The sequence below is a fragment of the Oncorhynchus tshawytscha genome, linkage group LG05 (genome assembly GCF_018296145.1).
Source record: "Oncorhynchus tshawytscha isolate Ot180627B linkage group LG05, Otsh_v2.0, whole genome shotgun sequence".
In the NCBI taxonomy this organism is placed as follows: Eukaryota; Metazoa; Chordata; class Actinopteri; order Salmoniformes; family Salmonidae; genus Oncorhynchus; species Oncorhynchus tshawytscha.
Genome location: NC_056433.1, coordinates 82,255,415 through 82,278,536, shown reverse-complemented (window position 1 = coordinate 82,278,536; position 23,122 = coordinate 82,255,415). Strand labels below are relative to the sequence as shown.

Here is a 23,122-nt window from a genome sequence, read left to right as displayed (position 1 = left end):
GACCCCAGAATGAATAGCTTCAGCAACCCACACTTAACCTATGGCATGGTGCAACAGACATCAACTACACACACAGCCAGCCAGCAGACTACTCTACTGCCCCAACACAGTGTATTACCTCCTGATAGCATGATGAGGATAACAGCCATATTTACCCACCAGAGAGAGAGTGAGATGGGGAGAGAGAGAGAGAGAGAGAGAGAGAGAGAGAGAGAGAGAGAGAGAGAGAGAGGAGAGATGGGGAGAGAGGGAGAGGGGAGAGAGAGATGGGGAGAGAGAGGGGAGAGAGATGGGGAGAGAGAGAGAGAGAGAGATGGGGGGAGAGAGCGAGATGGGGAGAGAGCGAGCGAGATGGGGAGAGAGCGAGCGAGATGGGGAGAGAGCGAGCGAGATGGGGAGAGAGCGAGCGAGATGGGGAGAGAGAGAGCGAGATGGGGGAGAGAGCGAGCGAGATGGGGAGAGAGAGAGAGAGATGGGGAGAGAGAGAGAGAGAGAGATGGGGAGAGAGAGAGAGAGAGATGGGGGAGAGAGAGAGAGAGGGGGAGAGAGAGAGAGAGAGATGGGGAGAGAGAGAGAGAGAGATGGGGGAGAGAGAGAGATGGGGAGAGAGAGATGGGGAGAGAGAGAGAGAGGGGGAGAGAGAGAGATGGGGGGAGAGAGAGAGATGGGGAGAGAGAGAGAGGGGGAGAGAGATGGGGAGCGAGATGGGGAGAGAGCGAGATGGGGGGAGAGAGAGAGAGGGGAGAGAGAGAGAGAGGGGAGAGAGAGAGAGATGGAGAGAGATAGAGGAGAGAGTGGGGAGAGGGAGATGGGGAGAAATGGGGAGAGAGAGAGATGGGGAGAGAGAGAGATGGGGAGAGAGAGAGATGGGGAGAGAGAAGAGAGAGAGATGGGGAGACAGAGAGAGATGGGGAGACAGAGAGAGATGGGGAGACAGAGAGATGGGGAGAGACAGAGAGATGGGGAGACAGAGAGAGATGGGGAGACAGAGAGAGATGGGGAGACAGAGAGAGATGGGGAGACAGAGAGAGATGGGGAGAGAGAGAGAGATGGGGAGACAGAGAGAGATGGGGAGACAGAGAGAGATGGGGAGAGAGAGATGGGGAGAAGAGAGAGAGATGGGGAGAGGGGGAGAGAGAGAGAGAGATGGGAGAGAGAGAGAGAGATGGGGAGAGAGAGAGATGGGGGAGAGAGAGAGATGGGGAGAGAGAGAGATGGGGAGAGAGAGAGAGATGGGGAGAGAGAGAGAGATGGGGAGAGAGATGGGGATGGGGAGAGAGAAAATGAGATGAGAGAAAGAGAGAGCGTTAACTGTTCATTTTGATTGTTTATTTCACTTGCTTTGGCAATGTTAGCACATGTTTCCCATGCCAATAGAGCCCTTAAATTGAAATTGAGAGAGAAACAGAGAAGAGAAAATAAGTAGGGTAATGGTAGTTTAATGAGGCCTGGTCAAGGTTGAACCTCTGGTCAGGGCCAAAACTGACAATCACCAAAGCCCTCTAAAAGCCCTCTGACTCTGAAGGGCTGAAACAAGCGTGAACAGACGACACACACGAAAGGGTAATGATATGCAGAGCAAACAGACCACACACACAGGGGTGAGAGACTTGACCTGAGCTGAGATACAATAGACCAATCGAATATCAGCATGCCGTGTGGAGTCCCCAACCCATTCCGTAAGTGAAGGCAGAAGCCAGTCAGTGGCAGGTAGCACATAACCCCTGGTTACGAGTCCTGTCCTGTAGCTGGACTGAGATGAAAGCCTCTACTGTCAGGTAGTTCCAGGTAGTTCTACTGTCCTTTAGTTCTTCTGAAAAGGAACACATCTCACTCATGTCATTAAGATCTCTGTCCGTGTGCAATGCTTCTCACTGCTGCCAGGGAGGCCCACTCTCACCTCTTTCCCCCCATGTTAGAGGGTTCTGTTGCCATGACATCAGAGTAGATAACCCCATCAGTGTGTGTAACCTGTTTACCAGAGCTGTGACCTCCTCTCCCCAGGAGGACACAGCACAGATCACATCAGCCTCCATTTAGTGGGCTTTCAAGCTTTCTCTACGTCCTTATTTTGATTGAACCTGTATACAACCAGGACAGTACCCATGAGACACAGAGCGTATTATACAAGGCAGGAGCAGTCAGAACAACACGACAGCATGCATGTGTATCTCTGAGTCTGTTCTCAGATCTACATTACTATAGTGTTATCATGTCTCACCCTCTGGCCTGTACTATAGTGTTATCATGTCTCACCCTCTGGCCTGTACTATAGTGTTATCATGTCTCACCCTCTGGCCTGTTCTATAGTGTTATCATGTCTTACCCTCTGGCCTGTACTATAGTGTTATCATGTCTCACCCTCTGGCCTGTTCTATAGTGTTATCATGTCTTACCATCTGGCCTGTTCTATAGTGATATCATGTCTTACCATCTGGCCTGTTCTATAGTGATATCATGTCTCACCATCTGGCCTGTACTATAGTGTTATCATGTCTTACCATCTGGCCTGTTCTATAGTGATATCATGTCTTACCATCTGGCCTGTTCTATAGTGATATCATGTCTCACCATCTGGCCTGTACTATAGTGTTATCATGTCTCACCCTCTGGCCTGTACTATAGTGTTATCATGTCTCACCCTCTGGCCTGTTCTATAGTGTTATCATGTCTCACCCTCTGGCCTGTACTATAGTGTTATCATGTCTCACCCTCTGGCCTGTACTATAGTGTTATCATGTCTCACCATCTGGCCTGTACTATAGTGTTATCATGTCTCACCCTCTGGCCTGTACTATAGTGTTATCATGTCTCACCCTCTGGCCTGTTCTATGGTGTTATCATGTCTCACCATCTGGCCTGTATCTGGCCTGTTCTATAGTGTTATCATGTCTCACCCTCTGGTCTGTTCTATAGTGTTATCATGTCTCACCCTCTGGCCTGTACTATAGTGTTATCATGTCTCACCCTCTGGCCTGTTCTATAGTGTTATCATGTCTCACCCTCTGGCCTGTTCTATAGTGTTATCATGTCTCACCCTCCCTCTGGCCTGTTCTATAGTGTTATCATGTCTCACCCTCTGGCCTGTACTATAGTGTTATCATGTCTTACCCTCTGGCCTGTTCTATAGTGTTATCATGTCTCACCCTCTGGCCTGTTCTATAGTGTTATCATGTCTCACCCTCTGGTCTGTTCTATAGTGTTATCATGTCTCACCCTCTGGTCTGTTCTATAGTGTTATCATGTCTCACCCTCTGGTCTGTTCTATAGTGTTATCATGTCTCACCCTCTGGCCTGTACTATAGTGTTATCATGTCTCACCCTCTGGCCTGTACTATAGTGTTATCATGTCTCACCCTCTGGCCTGTACTATAGTGTTATCATGTCTCACCCTCTGGCCTGTACTGACCTGTACTATAGTGTTATCATGTCTCACCCTCTGGCCTGTACTATAGTGTTATCATGTCTCACCCTCTGGCCTGTACTATAGTGTTATCATGTCTCACCCTCTGGCCTGTTCTATAGTGTTATCATGTCTCACCCTCTGGCCTGTACTATAGTGTTATCATGTCTGGTCTGTTCTATAGTGTTATCATGTCTGGTCTGTTCTATAGTGTTATCATGTCTTACCCTCTGGCCTGTACTATAGTGTTATCATGTCTTACCCTCTGGCCTGTTCTATAGTGTTATCATGTCTGGTCTGTTCTATAGTGTTGTCATGTCTCACCCTCTGGCCTGTACTATAGTGTTATCATGTCTTACCCTCTGGCCTGTTCTATAGTGTTATCATGTCTGGTCTGTTCTATAGTGTTGTCATGTCTCACCCTCTGGCCTGTACTATAGTGTTATCATGTCTCACCCTCTGGCCTGTTCTATAGTGTTATCATGTCTCACCCTCTGGCCTGTTCTATGGTGTTATCATGTCTCACCCTCTGGCCTGTACTGGCCTGTTCTATAGTGTTATCATGTCTCACCCTCTGGCCTGTACTATAGTGATATCATGTCTCACCCTCTGGTCTGTTCTATAGTGTTATCATGTCTCACCCTCTGGCCTGTACTGGCCTGTTCTATAGTGTTATCATGTCTCACCCTCTGGTCTGTTCTATAGTGTTATCATGTCTCACCCTCTGGCCTGTACTATAGTGTTATCATGTCTCACCCTCTGGTCTGTTCTATAGTGTTATCATGTCTCACCCTCTGGTCTGTTCTATAGTGTTATCATGTCTCACCCTCTGGCCTGTACTGGCCTGTTCTATAGTGTTATCATGTCTCACCCTCTGGCCTGTTCTATAGTGTTATCATGTCTCACCCTCTGGCCTGTTCTATAGTGTTATCATGTCTCACCCTCTGGCCTGTACTGGCCTGTTCTATAGTGTTATCATGTCTCACCCTCTGGCCTGTTCTATAGTGTTATCATGTCTCACCCTCTGGCCTGTACTGGCCTGTTCTATAGTGTTATCATGTCTCACCCTCTGGCCTGTTCTATAGTGTTATCATGTCTCACCATCTGGCCTGTTCTATAGTGTTATCATGTCTCACCCTCTGGTCTGTTCTATAGTGTTATCATGTCTCACCCTCTGGCCTGTTCTATAGTGTTATCATGTCTCACCCTCTGGCCTGTACTGGCCTGTTCTATAGTGTTATCATGTCTCACCCTCTGGCCTGTTCTATAGTGATATCATGTCTCACCCTCTGGCCTGTTCTATAGTGTTATCATGTCTCACCCTCTGGCCTGTACTGGCCTGTTCTATAGTGTTATCATGTCTCACCCTCTGGCCTGTTCTATAGTGTTATCATGTCTCACCCTCTGGCCTGTATTGGCCTGTTCTATAGTGTTATCATGTCTCACCCTCTGGCCTGTACTATAGTGTTATCATGTCTCACCCTCTGGCCTGTTCTATAGTGTTATCATGTCTCACCCTCTGGCCTGTACTATAGTGTTATCATGTCTCACCCTCTGGCCTGTTCTATAGTGTTATCATGTCTCACCCTCTGGCCTGTACTATAGTGTTATCATGTCTCACCCTCTGGCCTGTTCTATAGTGTTATCATGTCTCACCCTCTGGCCTGTACTATAGTGTTATCATGTCTCACCCTCTGGCCTGTTCTATAGTGTTATCATGTCTCACCCTCTGGCCTGTACTGGCCTGTTCTATAGTGTTATCATGTCTCACCCTCTGGCCTGTACTGGCCTGTTCTATAGTGATATCATGTCTCACCCTCTGGCCTGTTCTATAGTGTTATCATGTCTCACCCTCTGGCCTGTACTGGCCTGTACTATAGTGTTATCATGTCTCACCCTCTGGCCTGTTCTATAGTGTTATCATGTCTCACCCTCTGGCCTGTTCTATAGTGTTATCATGTCTCACCCTCTGGCCTGTTCTATAGTGTTATCATGTCTCACCCTCTGGCCTGTACTGACCTGTACTATAGTGTTATCATGTCTCACCCTCTGGCCTGTTCTATAGTGTTATCATGTCTCACCCTCTGGCCTGTACTATAGTGTTATCATGTCTCACCCTCTGGCCTGTTCTATAGTGTTATCATGTCTCACCCTCTGGCCTGTACCCTCTGGCCTGTCTATAGTGTTATCATGTCTCACCCTCTGGCCTGTTCTATAGTGTTATCATGTCTCACCCTCTGGCCTGTACTATAGTGTTATCATGTCTCACCCTCTGGCCTGTTCTATAGTGTTATCATGTCTCACCCTCTGGCCTGTACTATAGTGTTATCATGTCTCACCCTCTGGCCTGTTCTATAGTGTTATCATGTCTCACCCTCTGGCCTGTCTATAGTGTTATCATGTCTCACCCTCTGGCCTGTTCTATAGTGTTATCATGTCTCACCCTCTGGCCTGTACTATAGTGTTATCATGTCTCACCCTCTGGCCTGTTCTATAGTGTTATCATGTCTCACCCTCTGGCCTGTCACCCTCTGGCCTGTTCTATAGTGTTATCATGTCTCACCCTCTGGCCTGTACTGGCCTGTTCTATAGTGATATCATGTCTCACCCTCTGGCCTGTTCTATAGTGTTATCATGTCTCACCCTCTGGCCTGTACTGGCCTGTACTATAGTGATATCATGTCTCACCCTCTGGCCTGTTCTATAGTGTTATCATGTCTCACCCTCTGGCCTGTTCTATAGTGTTATCATGTCTCACCCTCTGGTCTGTTCTATAGTGTTATCATGTCTCACCCTCTGGCCTGTACTATAGTGTTATCATGTCTCACCCTCTGGCCTGTCTGGCCTGTACTATAGTGTTATCATGTCTCACCCTCTGGCCTGTACTATAGTGTTATCATGTCTCACCCTCTGGCCTGTACTATAGTGTTATCATGTCTCACCCTCTGGCCTGTATCATGTCTCACCCTCTGGCCTGTACTATAGTGTTATCATGTCTCACCCTCTGGCCTGTACTATAGTGTTATCATGTCTCACCCTCTGGCCTGTACTATAGTGTTATCATGTCTCACCCTCTGGCCTGTTCTATAGTGTTATCATGTCTCACCCTCTGGCCTGTACTATAGTGTTATCATGTCTCACCCTCTGGTCTGTTCTATAGTGTTATCATGTCTGGTCTGTTCTATAGTGTTATCATGTCTCACCCTCTGGCCTGTACTATAGTGTGTTATCATGTCTCACCCTCTGGCCTGTTCTATAGTGTTATCATGTCTGGTCTGTTCTATAGTGTTATCATGTCTCACCCTCTGGCCTGTACTATAGTGTTATCATGTCTCACCCTCTGGCCTGTTCTATAGTGTTATCATGTCTCACCCTCTGGCCTGTTCTATAGTGTTATCATGTCTCACCCTCTGGCCTGTACTATAGTGTTATCATGTCTCACCCTCTGGCCTGTTCTATAGTGTTATCATGTCTCACCCTCTGGCCTGTTCTATAGTGTTATCATGTCTCACCTCTGGCCTGGCCTGTTCTATAGTGTTATCATGTCTCACCCTCTGGCCTGTACTATAGTGATATCATGTCTCACCCTCTGGCCTGTTCTATAGTGTTATCATGTCTCACCATCTGGCCTGTTCTATAGTGTTATCATGTCTCACCCTCTGGTCTGTTCTATAGTGTTATCATGTCTCACCCTCTGGCCTGTACTATAGTGATATCATGTCTCACCCTCTGGTCTGTTCTATAGTGTTATCATGTCTCACCCTCTGGTCTGTTCTATAGTGTTATCATGTCTCACCCTCTGGCCTGTACTGGCCTGTTCTATAGTGTTATCATGTCTCACCCTCTGGCCTGTTCTATAGTGTTATCATGTCTCACCCTCTGGCCTGTTCTATAGTGTTATCATGTCTCTCTGGCCTACTGGCCTGTTCTATAGTGTTATCATGTCTCACCCTCTGGCCTGTTCTATAGTGTTATCATGTCTCACCCTCTGGCCTGTTATCATGTCTCACCCTCTGGCCTGTTCTATAGTGTTATCATGTCTCACCCTCTGGCCTGTTCTATAGTGTTATCATGTCTCACCTCTGGCCTGTTCTATAGTGTTATCATGTCTCACCCTCTGGCCTGTTCTATAGTGTTATCATGTCTCACCCTCTGGCCTGTTCTATAGTGTTATCATGTCTCACCCTCTGGCCTGTACTGGCATGTCTCACCCTCTGGCCTGTACTATAGTGTTATCATGTCTGTTCTATAGTGTTATCATGTCTCACCCTCTGGCCTGTTCTATAGTGATATCATGTCTCACCCTCTGGCCTGTTCTATAGTGTTATCATGTCTCACCCTCTGGCCTGTACTGGCCTGTTCTATAGTGTTATCATGTCTCACCCTCTGGCCTGTTCTATAGTGTTATCATGTCTCACCCTCTGGCCTGTTCTATAGTGTTATCATGTCTCACCCTCTGGCCTTCTATAGTGTTATCATGTCTCACCCTCTGGCCTGTACTATAGTGTTATCATGTCTCACCCTCTGGCCTGTTCTATAGTGTTATCATGTCTCACCCTCTGGCCTGTACTATAGTGTTATCATGTCTCACCCTCTGGCCTGTTCTATAGTGTTATCATGTCTCACCCTCTGGCCTGTTCTATAGTGTTATCATGTCTCACCCTCTGGCCTGTTCTATAGTGTTATCATGTCTCACCCTCTGGCCTGTACTATAGTGATATCATGTCTCACCCTCTGGCCTGTTCTATAGTGTTATCATGTCTCACCCTCTGGCCTAGTGTTATCATGTCTCACCCTCTGGCCTGTTCTATAGTGTTATCATGTCTCACCCTCTGGCCTGTACTGGCACCCTCTGGCCTGTTCTATAGTGTTATCATGTCTCACCCTCTGGCCTGTTCTATAGTGTTATCATGTCTCACCCTCCTCTGGCCTGTACCCTCTGGCCTGTACTATAGTGTTATCATGTCTCACCCTCTGGCCTGTTCTATAGTGTTATCATGTCTCACCCTCTGGCCTGTTCTATAGTGTTATCATGTCTCACCCTCTCTGGCCTGTTCTATAGTGTTATCATGTCTCACCCTCTGGCCTGTTCTATAGTGTTATCATGTCTCACCCTCTGGCCTGTTCTATAGTGTTATCATGTCTCACCCTCTGGCCTGTACTATAGTGTTATCATGTCTCACCCTCTGGCCTGTTCTATAGTGTTATCATGTCTCACCCTCTGGCCTGTACTGACCTGTACTATAGTGTTATCATGTCTCACCCTCTGGCCTGTTCTATAGTGTTATCATGTCTCACCCTCTGGCCTGTACTATAGTGTTATCATGTCTCACCCTTTGGCCTGTTCTATAGTGTTATCATGTCTCACCCTCTGGCCTGTACTATAGTGTTATCATGTCTCACCCTCTGGCCTGTTCTATAGTGTTATCATGTCTCACCCTCTGGCCTGTACTATAGTGTTATCATGTCTCACCCTCTGGCCTGTTCTATAGTGTTATCATGTCTCACCCTCTGGCCTGTACTATAGTGTTATCATGTCTCACCCTCTGGCCTGTTCTATAGTGTTATCATGTCTCACCCTCTGGCCTGTACTATAGTGTTATCATGTCTCACCCTCTGGCCTGTTCTATAGTGTTATCATGTCTCACCCTCTGGCCTGTACTGGCCTGTTCTATAGTGTTATCATGTCTCACCCTCTGGCCTGTTCTATAGTGTTATCATGTCTCACCCTCTGGCCTGTACTGGCCTGTACTATAGTGTTATCATGTCTCACCCTCTGGCCTGTTCTATAGTGTTATCATGTCTCACCCTCTGGCCTGTTCTATAGTGTTATCATGTCTCACCCTCTGGCCTGTTCTATAGTGTTATCATGTCTCACCCTCTGGTCTGTTCTATAGTGTTATCATGTCTCACCCTCTGGTCTGTTCTATAGTGTTATCATGTCTCACCCTCTGGCCTGTACTATAGTGTTATCATGTCTCACCCTCTGGCCTGTCCTGACCTGTACTATAGTGTTATCATGTCTCACCCTCTGGCCTGTTCTATAGTGTTATCATGTCTCACCCTCTGGCCTGTACTATAGTGTTATCATGTCTCACCCTCTGGCCCTGTGTCTCACCCTCTGGCCTGTACTAGTGTTATCATGTCTCACCCTCTGGCCCTGTTATCATGTCTCACCCTCTGGCCTGTACTATAGTGTTATCATGTCTCACCCTCTGGCCTGTTCTATAGTGTTATCATGTCTCACCCTCTGGCCTGTACTATAGTGTTATCATGTCTCACCCTCTGGCCTGTTCTATAGTGTTATCATGTCTCACCCTCTGGCCTGTTCTATAGTGTTATCATGTCTCACCCTCTGGCCTGTTCTATAGTGTTATCATGTCTCACCCTCTGGCCTGTACTATAGTGTTATCATGTCTCACCCTCTGGCCTGTTCTATAGTGTTATCATGTCTCACCCTCTGGCCTGTACTATAGTGTTATCATGTCTCACCCTCTGGCCTGTTCTATAGTGTTATCATGTCTCACCCTCTGGCCTGTTCTATAGTGTTATCATGTCTCACCCTCTGGCCTGTTCTATAGTGTTATCATGTCTCACCCTCTGGTCTGTTCTATAGTGTTATCATGTCTCACCCTCTGGCCTGTTCTATAGTGTTATCATGTCTCACCCTCTGGCCTGTACTATCATGTCTCACCCTCCTGTACTATAGTGTTATCATGTCTCACCCTCTGGCCTGTTCTATAGTGTTATCATGTCTCACCCTCTGGCCTGTACTATAGTGTTATCATGTCTCACCCTCTGGCCTGTTCTATAGTGTTATCATGTCTCACCCTCTGGCCTGTTCTATAGTGTTATCATGTCTCACCCTCTGGCCTGTTCTATAGTGTTATCCTGTTCTATAGTGTTATCATGTCTCACCCTCTGGCCTGTTCTATAGTGTTATCATGTCTCACCCTCTGGCCTGTACTATAGTGTTATCATGTCTCACCCTCTGGCCTCTGGCCTGCCTTCTATAGTGTTATCATGTCTCACCCTCTGGCCTGTACTATAGTGTTATCATGTCTCACCCTCTGGCCTGTACTGGTTATCATGTCTATAGTGTTATCATGTCTCACCCTCTGGTTATCATGTCTCACCCTCTGGCCTGTTCTATAGTGTTATCATGTCTCACCCTCTGGCCTGTTCTATAGTGTTATCATGTCTCACCCTCTGGTCTGTTCTATAGTGTTATCATGTCTCACCCTCTGGCCTGTTCTATGGTGTTATCATGTCTCACCATCTGGCCTGTACTGGCCTGTTCTATAGTGTTATCATGTCTCACCCTCTGGTCTGTTCTATAGTGTTATCATGTCTCACCCTCTGGCCTGTACTATAGTGTTATCATGTCTCACCCTCTGGCCTGTACTATAGTGTTATCATGTCTCACCCTCTGGCCTGTTCTATAGTGTTATCATGTCTCACCCTCTGGCCTGTTCTATAGTGTTATCATGTCTCACCCTCTGGCCTGTTCTATAGTGTTATCATGTCTCACCCTCTGGCCTGTTCTATAGTGTTATCATGTCTCACCCTCTGGCCTGTTCTATAGTGTTATCATGTCTCACCCTCTGGTCTGTTCTATAGTGTTATCATGTCTCACCCTCTGGCCTGTTCTATAGTGTTATCATGTCTCACCCTCTGGCCTGTACTATAGTGTTATCATGTCTCACCCTCTGGCCTGTTCTATAGTGTATCATGTCTCACCCTCTGGCCTGTACTATAGTGTTATCATGTCTCACCCTCTGGCCTGTTCTATAGTGTTATCATGTCTCACCCTCTGGCCTGTACTATAGTGTTATCATGTCTCACCCTCTGGCCTGTTCTATAGTGTTATCATGTCTCACCCTCTGGCCTGTTCTATAGTGTTATCTGTCTCACCCTCTGGCCTGTACTATAGTGTTATCATGTCTCACCCTCTGGCCTGTTCTATAGTGTTATCATGTCTCACCCTCTGGCCTGTACTATAGTGTTATCATGTCTCACCCTCTGGCCTGTTCTATAGTGTTATCATGTCTCACCCTCTGGCCTGTACTATAGTGTTATCATGTCTCACCCTCTGGCCTGTTCTATAGTGTTATCATGTCTCACCCTCTGGCCTGTACTATAGTGTTATCATGTCTCACCCTCTGGCCTGTTCTATAGTGTTATCATGTCTCACCCTCTGGCCTGTTCTATAGTGTTATCATGTCTCACCCTCTGGCCTGTTCTATAGTGTTATCATGTCTCACCCTCTGGTCTGTTCTATAGTGTTATCACGTCTCACCCTCTGGCCTGTTCTATAGTGTTATCATGTCTCACCCTCTGGTCTGTTCTATAGTGTTATCATGTCTCACCCTCTGGCCTGTTCTATAGTGTTATCATGTCTCACCATCTGGCCTGTACTGGCCTGTTCTATAGTGTTATCATGTCTCACCCTCTGGCCTGTTCTATAGTGTTATCATGTCTCACCCTCTGGCCTGTCACTAGTGTTATCATGTCTCACCCTCTGGCCTGTTCTATAGTGTTATCATGTCTCACCCTCTGGCCTGTTCTATAGTGTTATCATGTCTCACCCTCTGGCCTGTTCTATAGTGTTATCATGTCTCACCCTCTGGCCTGTTCTATAGTGTTATCATGTCTCACCCTCTGGCCTGTTCTATAGTGTTATCATGTCTCACCCTCTGGCCTGTTCTATAGTGTTATCATGTCTCACCCTCTGGCCTGTTCTATAGTGTTATCATGTCTCACCCTCTGGCCTGTTCTATAGTGTTATCATGTCTCACCCTCTGGCCTGTACTATAGTGTTATCATGTCTCACCCTCTGGCCTGTACTGGCCTGTACTATAGTGTTATCATGTCTCACCCTCTGGCCTGTTCTATAGTGATATCATGTCTCACCCTCTGGTCTGTTCTATAGTGTTATCATGTCTCACCCTCTGGCCTGTTCTATAGTGTTATCATGTCTCACCCTCTGGCCTGTACTGTCTCACCCTCTGGCCTGTCTCACCCTCTGGCCTATAGTGTTATCATGTCTCACCCTCTGGCCTGTTCTATAGTGTTATCATGTCTCACCCTCTGGCCTGTTCTATAGTGTTATCATGTCTCACCCTCTGGCCTGTACTATAGTGTTATCATGTCTCACCCTCTGGCCTGTTCTATAGTGTTATCATGTCTCACCCTCTGGCCTGTTCTATAGTGTTATCATGTCTCACCCTCTGGCCTGTTCTATAGTGTTATCATGTCTCACCCTCTGGCCTGTTCTATAGTGTTATCATGTCTCACCCTCTGGCCTGTTCTATAGTGTTATCATGTCTCACCCTCTGGCCTGTTCTATAGTGTTATCATGTCTCACCCTCTGGCCTGTACTATAGTGTTATCATGTCTCACCCTCTGGCCTGTTCTATAGTGTTATCATGTCTCACCCTCTGGCCTGTACTGGCCTGTACTATAGTGTTATCATGTCTCACCCTCTGGCCTGTTCTATAGTGTTATCATGTCTCACCCTCTGGCCTGTACTATAGTGTTATCATGTCTCACCCTCTGGCCTGTACTATAGTGTTATCATGTCTCACCCTCTGGCCTGTACTATAGTGTTATCATGTCTCACCCTCTGGCCTGTACTATAGTGTTATCATGTCTCACCCTCTGGCCTGTTCTATAGTGTTATCATGTCTCACCCTCTGGCCTGTACTATAGTGTTATCATGTCTCACCCTCTGGCCTGTACTATAGTGTTATCATGTCTCACCCTCTGGCCTGTACTATAGTGTTATCATGTCTCACCCTCTGGCCTGTACTATAGTGTTATCATGTCTCACCCTCTGGCCTGTTATCATGTCTCACTGGCCTGTACTATAGTGTTATCATGTCTCACCCTCTGGCCTGTTCTATAGTGTTATCATGTCTCACCCTCTGGCCTGTACTATAGTGATATCATGTCTCACCCTCTGGTCTGTTCTATAGTGTTATCATGTCTCACCCTCTGGTCTGTTCTATAGTGTTATCATGTCTCACCCTCTGGCCTGTACTATAGTGTTATCATGTCTCACCCTCTGGCCTGTACTGACCTGTACTATAGTGTTATCATGTCTCTATAGTGTTATCACCCTCTGGCCTGTTCTATAGTGTTATCATGTCTCACCCTCTGGCCTGTACTATAGTGTTATCATGTCTCACCCTCTGGCCTGTTCTATAGTGTTATCATGTCTCACCCTCTGGCCTGTACTGCCTGTTCTATAGTGTTATCATGTCTCACCCTCTGGCCTGTTCTATAGTGTTATCATGTCTCACCCTCTGGCCTGTACTATAGTGTTATCATGTCTCACCCTCTGGCCTGTTCTATAGTGTTATCATGTCTCACCCTCTGGCCTGTACTATAGTGTTATCATGTCTCACCCTCTGGCCTGTTCTATAGTGTTATCATGTCTCACCCTCTGGCCTGTACTATAGTGTTATCATGTCTCACCCTCTGGCCTGTTCTATAGTGTTATCATGTCTCACCCTCTGGCCTGTACTATAGTGATATCATGTCTCACCCTCTGGCCTGTTCTATAGTGTTATCATGTCTCACTCTCTGGCCTGTACTGGCCTGTTCTATAGTGTTATCATGTCTCACCCTCTGGCCTGTACTGGCCTGTTCTATAGTGATATCATGTCTCACCCTCTGGCCTGTTCTATAGTGTTATCATGTCTCACCCTCTGGCCTGTACTGGCGTGTTCTATAGTGATATCATGTCTCACCCTCTGGCCTGTTCTATAGTGTTATCATGTCTCACCCTCTGGCCTGTTCTATAGTGTTATCATGTCTCACCCTCTGGCCTGTTCTATAGTGTTATCATGTCTCACCCTCTGGTCTGTTCTATAGTGTTATCATGTCTCACCCTCTGGTCTGTTCTATAGTGTTATCATGTCTCACCCTCTGGCCTGTACTATAGTGTTATCATGTCTCACCCTCTGGCCTGTTCTATAGTGTTATCATGTCTCACCCTCTGGCCTGTACTGGCCTGTACTATAGTGTTATCATGTCTCACCCTCTGGCCTGTACTATAGTGTTATCATGTCTCACCCTCTGGCCTGTTCTATAGTGTTATCATGTCTCACCCTCTGGCCTGTTCTATAGTGTTATCATGTCTCACCCTCTGGCCTGTTCTATAGTGTTATCATGTCTCACCCTCTGGCCTGTTCTATAGTGTTATCATGTCTCACCCTCTGGCCTGTACTATAGTGTTATCATGTCTCACCCTCTGGCCTGTTCTATAGTGTTATCATGTCTCACCCTCTGGCCTGTACTATAGTGTTATCATGTCTCACCCTCTGGCCTGTTCTATAGTGTTATCATGTCTCACCCTCTGGCCTGTACTATAGTGTTATCATGTCTCACCCTCTGGCCTGTTCTATAGTGTTATCATGTCTCACCCTCTGGCCTGTACTATAGTGTTATCATGTCTCACCCTCTGGCCTGTACTATAGTGTTATCATGTCTCACCCTCTGGCCTGTACTGGCCTGTGATGGTCACAGTCTGTCCAGCATTCTTCAGAGCTGCTGCAGCCTGCTCATGGGTTGCACTGCGCAGGTCGACCCCGTTCACCTGCACACACACGGTAAGGTCAACACAGAATCACACAGGAGTTTGACCCATGATCAGCAAATGAACAGAGAGACCCAAGGCATGTCAACGGAGATCTAATCAATCTAACCTCGTCAATAAAACTCACAGTTTCTCTGTGTGTGTGTGTGTGTGTGTGTGTGTCTGTGTGTGTATAGGTGTGTGTGTAGGTGTGTGTGTGTGTGTGTGTGTGTGTGTGTGTGTGTGTGTAGGTGTGTGTGTAGGTGTGTGTAGGTGTGTGTGTAGGTTCTTACTGAGATGATGCGGTCTCCTTTGCGAAGCTCTCCACAGAGGTCAGCAGGTCCACCAGCCAGGATGAAGGAGATAAAGATTCCCTCTCCATCCTCTCCTCCTACGATGTTAAAACCCAGGCCTGTAGAACCACGGTGCAACACCACCTTCCTGGGCTCCCTGGAACACACACACACACACACATATTATGTACACACTATTACAACCACACACATTATGTATACACTATTATATATACACACACACACACACACACACACATATATATATATATATATATACACACTATTATACACATTAAACACACACACTATATATATACATACATATACACCCACCCACCCACACACCCACACAGCTACAGTACACCCTGTTACACACTCAGACACAGTTAAAGCCCAGCCGAAGGCTTCCTGAAACACACACAGAACCAAAAAGGTGAAGTTTAGTTCCTCCAGTCCTATCATTGGAAGTAGCGTTCTCTCTAGTGGTGATCATGGACATTACACATTTCTGTTTGGTCTATTTGTTCAGAAAGGTAGCATTGGCATGGAGCGGCCAGCAGAGGGCACTGCCACACAGTCATTATGTTCAGCACCTTTACTGCCACTACCCCAGTCCGCCTTCCTCTATATTACGACACTGACATCTCAACACTAGAATATCATTTAAAAACTCTGATATTATCATTAGATAGATGGTATTCAATATCAATAAGATTATATAACACAGGGACAACATAATCCCGGGGAGAATGGCATGCCAGCTTCCCTGCAAGATGGAGCCTCTCTCTACACAATGAGAGAATGAACATGAGCATTAGACTGGATGGTGTGAGGGAAGGATCTGAAAGCTTATCAGATTTATTCAAAATGAAATTCAGCTATTGGTCCAGTCCTGGTGTACACGCAGGGTGCGGATGGCGGTGTGACGCGGGTTTTGGTAACTGTTGTGACGTCTGTTGGGTGATGCAGTTCCGCTGAGTACCGGCCTTAAATCCCTCCAATAAAGTGGATTAAATATGGTAGAATTGAGGCGGCTACATCGCTGTATAACCATACAACTCTATCACCCCGTCGTGGCACTGCTCGCCATCTGCCCGCTGCCCGAGTCACTCACTGTCTCTCACCCAAAAATGTTTACTAAATATATATTTTTTGAAACTTGAAGAACAGTGCAGTGGTTTCCATAAGTACATGGAGTAGCCAGCCAAACAGTTTAAAAACAGAACAAGTAGCCAGCCAAACAGAACAAGTAGCCAGCCAAGTAGCCAGCCAAACAGAACAAGTAGCCAGCCAAACAGAACAAGTAGCCAGCCAAACAGAACAAGTAGCCAGCCAAACAGAACAAGTAGCCAGCCAAACAGAGCAAGTAGCCAGCCAAACAGAACAAGTAGCCAGCCAAACAGAGCAAGTAGCCAGCCAAACAGAGCAAGTAGCCAGCCAAACAGAGCAAGTAGCCAGCCAAAAAGAGCAAGTAGCCAGCCAAAAAGAGCAAGTAGCCAGCCAAACAGAGCAAGTAGCCAGCCAAACAGAGCAAGTAGCCAGCCAAACAGAGCAAGTAGCCAGCCGAACAGAGCACGTAGCCAGCCAAACGGAGCAAGTAGCCAGCCAAACAGAGCAAGTAGCCAGCCAAACAGAGCAAGTAGCCAGCCAAACGGAACAAGTAGCCAGCCAAACGGAACCAGCCAAACAGAACCAGCCAAACAGAACCAGCCAAACAGAACAAGTAGCCAGCCAAACAGAGCAAGTAGCCAGCCAAACAGAACAAGTAGCCAGCCAAACATAACAAGTAGCCAACCAAACAGAGCAAGTATCCAGCCAAACAGAACAAGTAGCCAGCCAAACAGAACAAGTAGCCAGCCAAACAGAACAAGTAGCCAGCCAAACAGAACCAGCCAAACAGAACAAGTAGCCAGCCAAACAGAGCAAGTAGCCGGCCAAACAGAGCAAGTAGCCAGCCAAACAGAGCAAGTAGCCAGCCAAACAGAACAAGTAGCCAGCCAAACAGAACAAGTAGCCAGCCAAACAGAACAAGTAGCCAGCCAAACAGAACCAGCCAAACAGAACAAGTAGCCGGCCAAACAGAGCAAGTAGCCGGCCAAACAGAGCAAGTAGCCGGCCAAACAGAGCAAGTAGCCGGCCAAACAGAGCAAGTAGCCAGCCAAACAGAACAAGTAGCCAGCCAAACAGAACAAGTAGCCAGCCAAACAGAACAAGTAGCCAGCCAAACAGAACAAGTAGCCAGCCAAACAGAACAAGTAGCCAGCCAAACAGAGCAAGTAGCCAGCCAAACAGAGCAAGTAGCCAGCCAAACAGAACAAGTAGCCAGCCATGGAGATCAAGGCTGGCCCCCCGAGTAGAACAATTGCAGAACAAGCTCTATTGCCATCACAAAGCCCTGCCCTCAATCCTATATAACATTTGTGGCCAGAACTGAAAAGGTGTGTGCGAGCAAGGAGGCCGACTAACCTGACTCAGTTACACCAGCTCTGTCAGGAGGAATGGTCCAAAATTCACCCAACTTATTGTGGGAAGCTTGTGGAAGGCTACCCGAAACGTTTGACCCAAGTTAAACAATTTAAAGGCAATGCTACCAAATACTAATTGAGTGTATGTAAACTTCTGACCCACTGGGAATGTGATGAAAGAAATAAAAGCTGAAATAAATCACTCTCTCTACTATTATTCTGACATTTCACATTCTTAAAATAAAGTGGTGACCATAACTGACTTAAGACAGGGAATTTTTACTGGGATTAAATGTCAGGAATTGTGGAAAACTGAGTTGAAATGTATTTGGCTAAGGTGTATGTAAACTTCCGACTGTAACTGCGTTGTATGATTTCTGAATGGCAAAGGGAGATGTACTTTATCCAGTCAGCTGGGCACCTTTTATAAACTAGTCAACACGAGCTGTTTGGTCATCAATCAAAGAACATTAGATAGCCTGTGCGCCCCGACTTCGTGGCTCTTGGGCTAACAAACACACAAAAGAACATTAGATAGTGCGCCCCGACTTCGTGGCTCTTGGGTTAACAAACACACAAAAGAACATTAGATAGCCTGTGCGCCCTCTTCGTGGCTCTTGGGTTAACAAACACACAAAAGAACATTAGATAGCCCCTTCGTGGCTCTTGGGTTAACAAACACACAAAAGAACATTAGATAGCCTGTGCGCCCCGACTTCGTGGCTCTTGGGTTAACAAACACACAAAAGAACATTAGATAGCCTGTGCGCCCGACTTCGTGGCTCTTGGGTTAACAAACACACAAAAGAACATTAGATAGCCTGTGCGCCCGACTTCGTGGCTCTTAACAAACACACAAAAGAACATTAGATAGCTCTTGGGTTAACAAACACACAAAAGAACATTAGATAGCCTGTGCGCCCCGACTTCGTGGCTCTTGGGTTAACAAACACACAAAAGAACATTAGATAGCCTGTGCGCCCCGACTTCGTGGCTCTTGGGTTAACAAACACACAAAAGAACATTAGATAGCTCTTGGGTTAACAAACACACAAAAAAGAACATTAGATAGCCTGTGCGCCCGACTTCGTGGCTCTTGGGTTAACAAACACACAAAAGAACATTAGATAGCCTGTGCGCCCGACCGTGGCTCTTGGGTTAACAAACACACAAAAGAACATTAGATAGCCTGTGCGCCCGAGTGGCTCTTGGGTTAACAAACACACAAAAGAACATTAGATAGCCTGTGCGCCCGACTTCGTGGCTCTTGGGTTAACAAACACACAAAAGAACATTAGATAGCCTAGCCCCCTTCGTGGCTCTTGGGTTAACAAACACACAAAAGAACATTAGATAGCCTGTGCGCCCGACTTCGTGGCTCTTGGGTTAACAAACACACAAAAGAACATTAGATAGCCTGTGCGCCCGACTTCGTGGCTCTTGGGTTAACAAACACACAAAAGAACATTAGATAGCCTGTGCGCCCGACTTCGTGGCTCTTGGGTTAACAAACACACAAAAGAACATTAGATAGCCTGTGCGCCCGACTTCGTGGCTCTTGGGTTAACAAACACACAAAAGAACATTAGATAGCCTGTGCGCCCGACGCGTGGCTCTTGGGTTAACAAACACACAAAAGAACATTAGATAGCCTGTGCGCCCGACCGTGGCTCTTGGGTTAACAAACACACAAAAGAACATTAGATAGCCTGTAGTTAACAAACACACAAAAGAACATTAGATAGCCTGTGCGCCCGACTTCGTGGCTCTTGGGTTAACAAACACACAAAAGAACATTAGATAGCCTGTGCGCCCGACTTCGTGGCTCTTGGGTTAACAAACACACAAAAGAACATTAGATAGCCTGTGCGCCCGACTTCGTGGCTCTTGGGTTAACAAACACACAAAAGAACATTAGATAGCCTGTGCGCCCCGACTTCGTGGCTCTTGGGTTAACAAACACACAAAAGAACATTAGATAGCCTGTGCGCCCCGACTTCGTGGCTCTTGGGTTAACAAACACACAAAAGAACATTAGATAGCCTGTGCGCCCCACTTCGTGGCTCTTGGGTTAACAAACACACAAAAGAACATTAGATAAGTGGCTCTTGGGTTAACAAACACACAAAAGAACATTAGATAGCCTGTGCTCTTCGTGGCTCTTGGGTTAACAAACACACAAAAGAACATTAGATAGCCTGTGCGCCCGACTTCGTGGCTCTTGGGTTAACAAACACACAAAAGAACATTAGATAGCCTGTGCGCCCCGACTTCGTGGCTCTTGGGTTAACAAACACACAAAAGAACATTAGATAGCCTGTGCGCCCGACTTCGTGGCTCTTGGGTTAACAAACACACAAAAGAACATTAGATAGCCTGTGCGCCAAACGTGGCTCTTGGGCTAACAAACACAAAAAAAGAACATTAGATGGCTCTTGGGTTAACAAACACACAAAAGAAGCTGTGCGCCCTCTTGGGTTAACAAACACAAAAGAACATTAGTGGCCTTGGGTCTTGGGTTAACAAACACACAAACAACTTCGTGGCTCTTGGGTTAACAAACACACAAAAGAACATTAGATAGCCTGTGCGCCCGACTTCGTGGCTCTTGGGTTAACAAACACACAAAAGAACATTAGATAGCCTGTGCGCCCCGACTTCGTGGCTCTTGGGTTAACAAACACACAAAAGAACATTAGATAGCCTGTGCGCCCCGACTTCGTGGCTCTTGGGTTAACAAACACACAAAAGAACATTAGATAGCCTGTGCGCCCCGACTTCGTGGCTCTTGGGTTAACAAACACACAAAAGAACATTAGATAGCCTGTGCGCCCCGACTTCGTGGCTCTTGGGTTAACAAACACACAAAAGAACATTAGATAGCCTGTGCTGTGGCTCTTGGGTTAACAAACACACAAAAGAACATTAGATCGTGGCTCTTGGGTTAACAAACACACAAAAGAACATTAGATAGCCTGTGCGCCCGACTTCGTGGCTCTTGGGTTAAAAACACACAAAGAACATTAGCCTGTAACAAACCAAAAGACTTCGTGGCTCTTGGGTTAACAAACACAAAAAGAACATTAGATAAGAACATCGTGGCTCTTAGTTAACAAACACACAAAAGAACATTAGATAGCCTGTGCGCCCGACTTCGTGGCTCTTGCACAAACAAACACACAAAAGAACATTAGATAGCCTGTGCGCCCCGACTTCGTGGCTCTTGGGTTAACAAACACACAAAAGAACATTAGATAGCCTGTGCGCCCCGACTTCGTGGCTCTTGGGTTAACAAACAAACACACAAAAGAACATTAGAACAGCCAAAAGAACATTAGCCCGACTTCGTGGCTCTTGGGTTAACAAACACACAAAAGAACATTAGATAGCCTGTGCGCCCGACTTCGTGGCTCTTGGGTTAACAAACACACAAAAGAACATTAGATAGCCTTGGGTGGCTCTTGGGTTAACAAACACACAAAAGAACATTAAAGACTTCGTGGCTCTTGGGCTAACAAACACACAAAAGAACATTAGATAGCCTGTGCGATTTCGTGGCTCTTGGGTTAACAAACACACAAAAGAACATTAGATAGCCTGTGCGCCCCGACTTCGTGGCTCTTGGGTTAACAAAACACAAAAGAACATTAGAAGCCTGACTTCGTGGCTCTTGGGTTTACAAACACCAAAAGAACATTGTAGCCGCCCCGATTTGGCTCTTGGGTTAACAAACACACAAAAGAACATTAGATAGCCTGTTGGGCTCTTGGGTTAACAAACAACAAAAGAACATTAACACGAGCTGGCTCTTGGGTTAACAAACACACAAAAGAACATTAGATAGCCTGTGCGCCCGACTTCGTGGCTCTTGGGTTAACAAACACACAAAAGAACATTAGATAGCCTGTGCGCCCGACTTCGTGGCTCTTGGGTTAACAAACACACAAAAGAACATTAGATAGCCTGATAGCCTGTGCGCCCGACTTCGTGGCTCTTGGGTTAACAAACACACAAAAGAACATTAGATAGCCTGTGCGCCCCGACTTCGTGGCTCTTGGGTTAACAAACACACAAAAGAACAATAGATGCATGTGCCACAAAACAATAATGAAGTGGATTTCAAGTCATTTGTTAACCTCTTACATTACCTGGGAGATGAGAGGATGAATAAACACCATGCTCTCCCTCTGTGAAAGTACATTTGGCAGCAGCCAACCACAGTTCATAAAAATAACACAGGTAGGCGGGACCGACAGCAGACTGACAAACCAGCAGTGTTTCACGTCACTGGCTTTGTGATTGACAGGCGCCTGTCCCATCAATAGATCTCTAGAAGAGTCGTGTCGTTTGTTCTCGCGGGAGAAGGCTGTACAGACTTTTCTGACTAGTGAATCGAAACGTTTGAAATGAAAAGAAGCCTAGTTCTTCATTCATGAAGTGGAGCTGATGGAAAACATGGGACAGTGCAGATAAAGTTTGGCAGCAGAATGACGACACAAACAGTTCGCAAACAGTTCACAAACAGTTCACAAACAGTTCACAAACAGTTCACAAACAGTCCTTCTACTTTGAATCTGCACTGTTCTTATGGTGTTTTTGTAAAAATGTTCAGTGTAAATTGTTACAAGTTGTCCTTGTTCATAGAGGTGTGTGGTTTGTTTAACTTTGCAATCGTTGGTTTTTGTTTGACATACATTTTAAAGTAAAAAACATGAGGATCAGTGTCATTCTGTTACCGTGGAAATGCCCCACATACAAACACGCACACACAGACTCATACAAAAGCCAAAACGTGCACCAACAAAAGACAGAGCTTGTGTGAACTCCATAGGTAAAAGAAGTTAGTAACTGTCACATCGCCAGTTTATACGTTTAGCTGAGAGAGGAGACCTCCAAGGGATCCATTTACACTGCTGTCTGGAGTACATCTCCCTCTGTCCCTCTCTCTGTCCCTAGCTAACCATCTCTCTCTGTCCCTCCCTCTGTCCCTAGCTATCCATCTCTCTCTGTCCCTAGCTATCCATCTCCCTCTGTCCCTCCCTCTGTCCCTAGCTATCCATCTCTCTCTGTCCCTAGCTATCCATCTCTCTCTGTCCCTCCCTCTGTCCCTAGCTATCCATCTCTCTCTGTCCCTCCCTCTGTCCCTAGCTATCCATCTCCCTCTGTCCCTAGCTATCCATCTCCCTCTGTCCCTACCTTTGTCCCTAGCTATCCATCTCCCTCTGTCCCTAGCTATCCATCTCTCTCTGTTCCTCCCTCTGTCCCTAGCTATCCATCTCCCTCTGTCCCTAGCTATCCATCTCCCTCTGTCCCTACCTCTGTCCCTAGCTATCCATCTCCCTCTGTCCCTAGCTATCCATCTCCCTCTGTCCCTAGC

General features: G+C 46.5%; 1 protein-coding gene across 23 annotated transcripts in view; it reads right to left on the bottom strand.

The window, feature by feature from the left end:
• Positions 1–23,122, bottom strand: part of LOC112251651 (disks large homolog 1-like) — a 323,372-nt gene that overhangs the window by 65,042 nt on the left and 235,208 nt on the right. For 19 of the 23 annotated variants that reach the window (XM_042322506.1, XM_042322507.1, XM_042322508.1 and 16 more), the window contains 2 exons: positions 15,278–15,434; positions 14,903–15,005 (listed from right to left, as the gene is read on the bottom strand). In XM_042322506.1, the coding sequence (XP_042178440.1) occupies positions 14,903–15,005; positions 15,278–15,434 (260 nt within the window). Of the gene's footprint in view, positions 1–4,424; positions 4,441–4,724; positions 4,741–5,254; positions 5,271–5,966; positions 5,991–14,902; positions 15,006–15,277; positions 15,435–23,122 lie in introns of those variants that run through there. The other 4 variants (XM_042322526.1, XM_042322524.1, XM_042322523.1 and 1 more) reach the window with 4 other exon arrangements.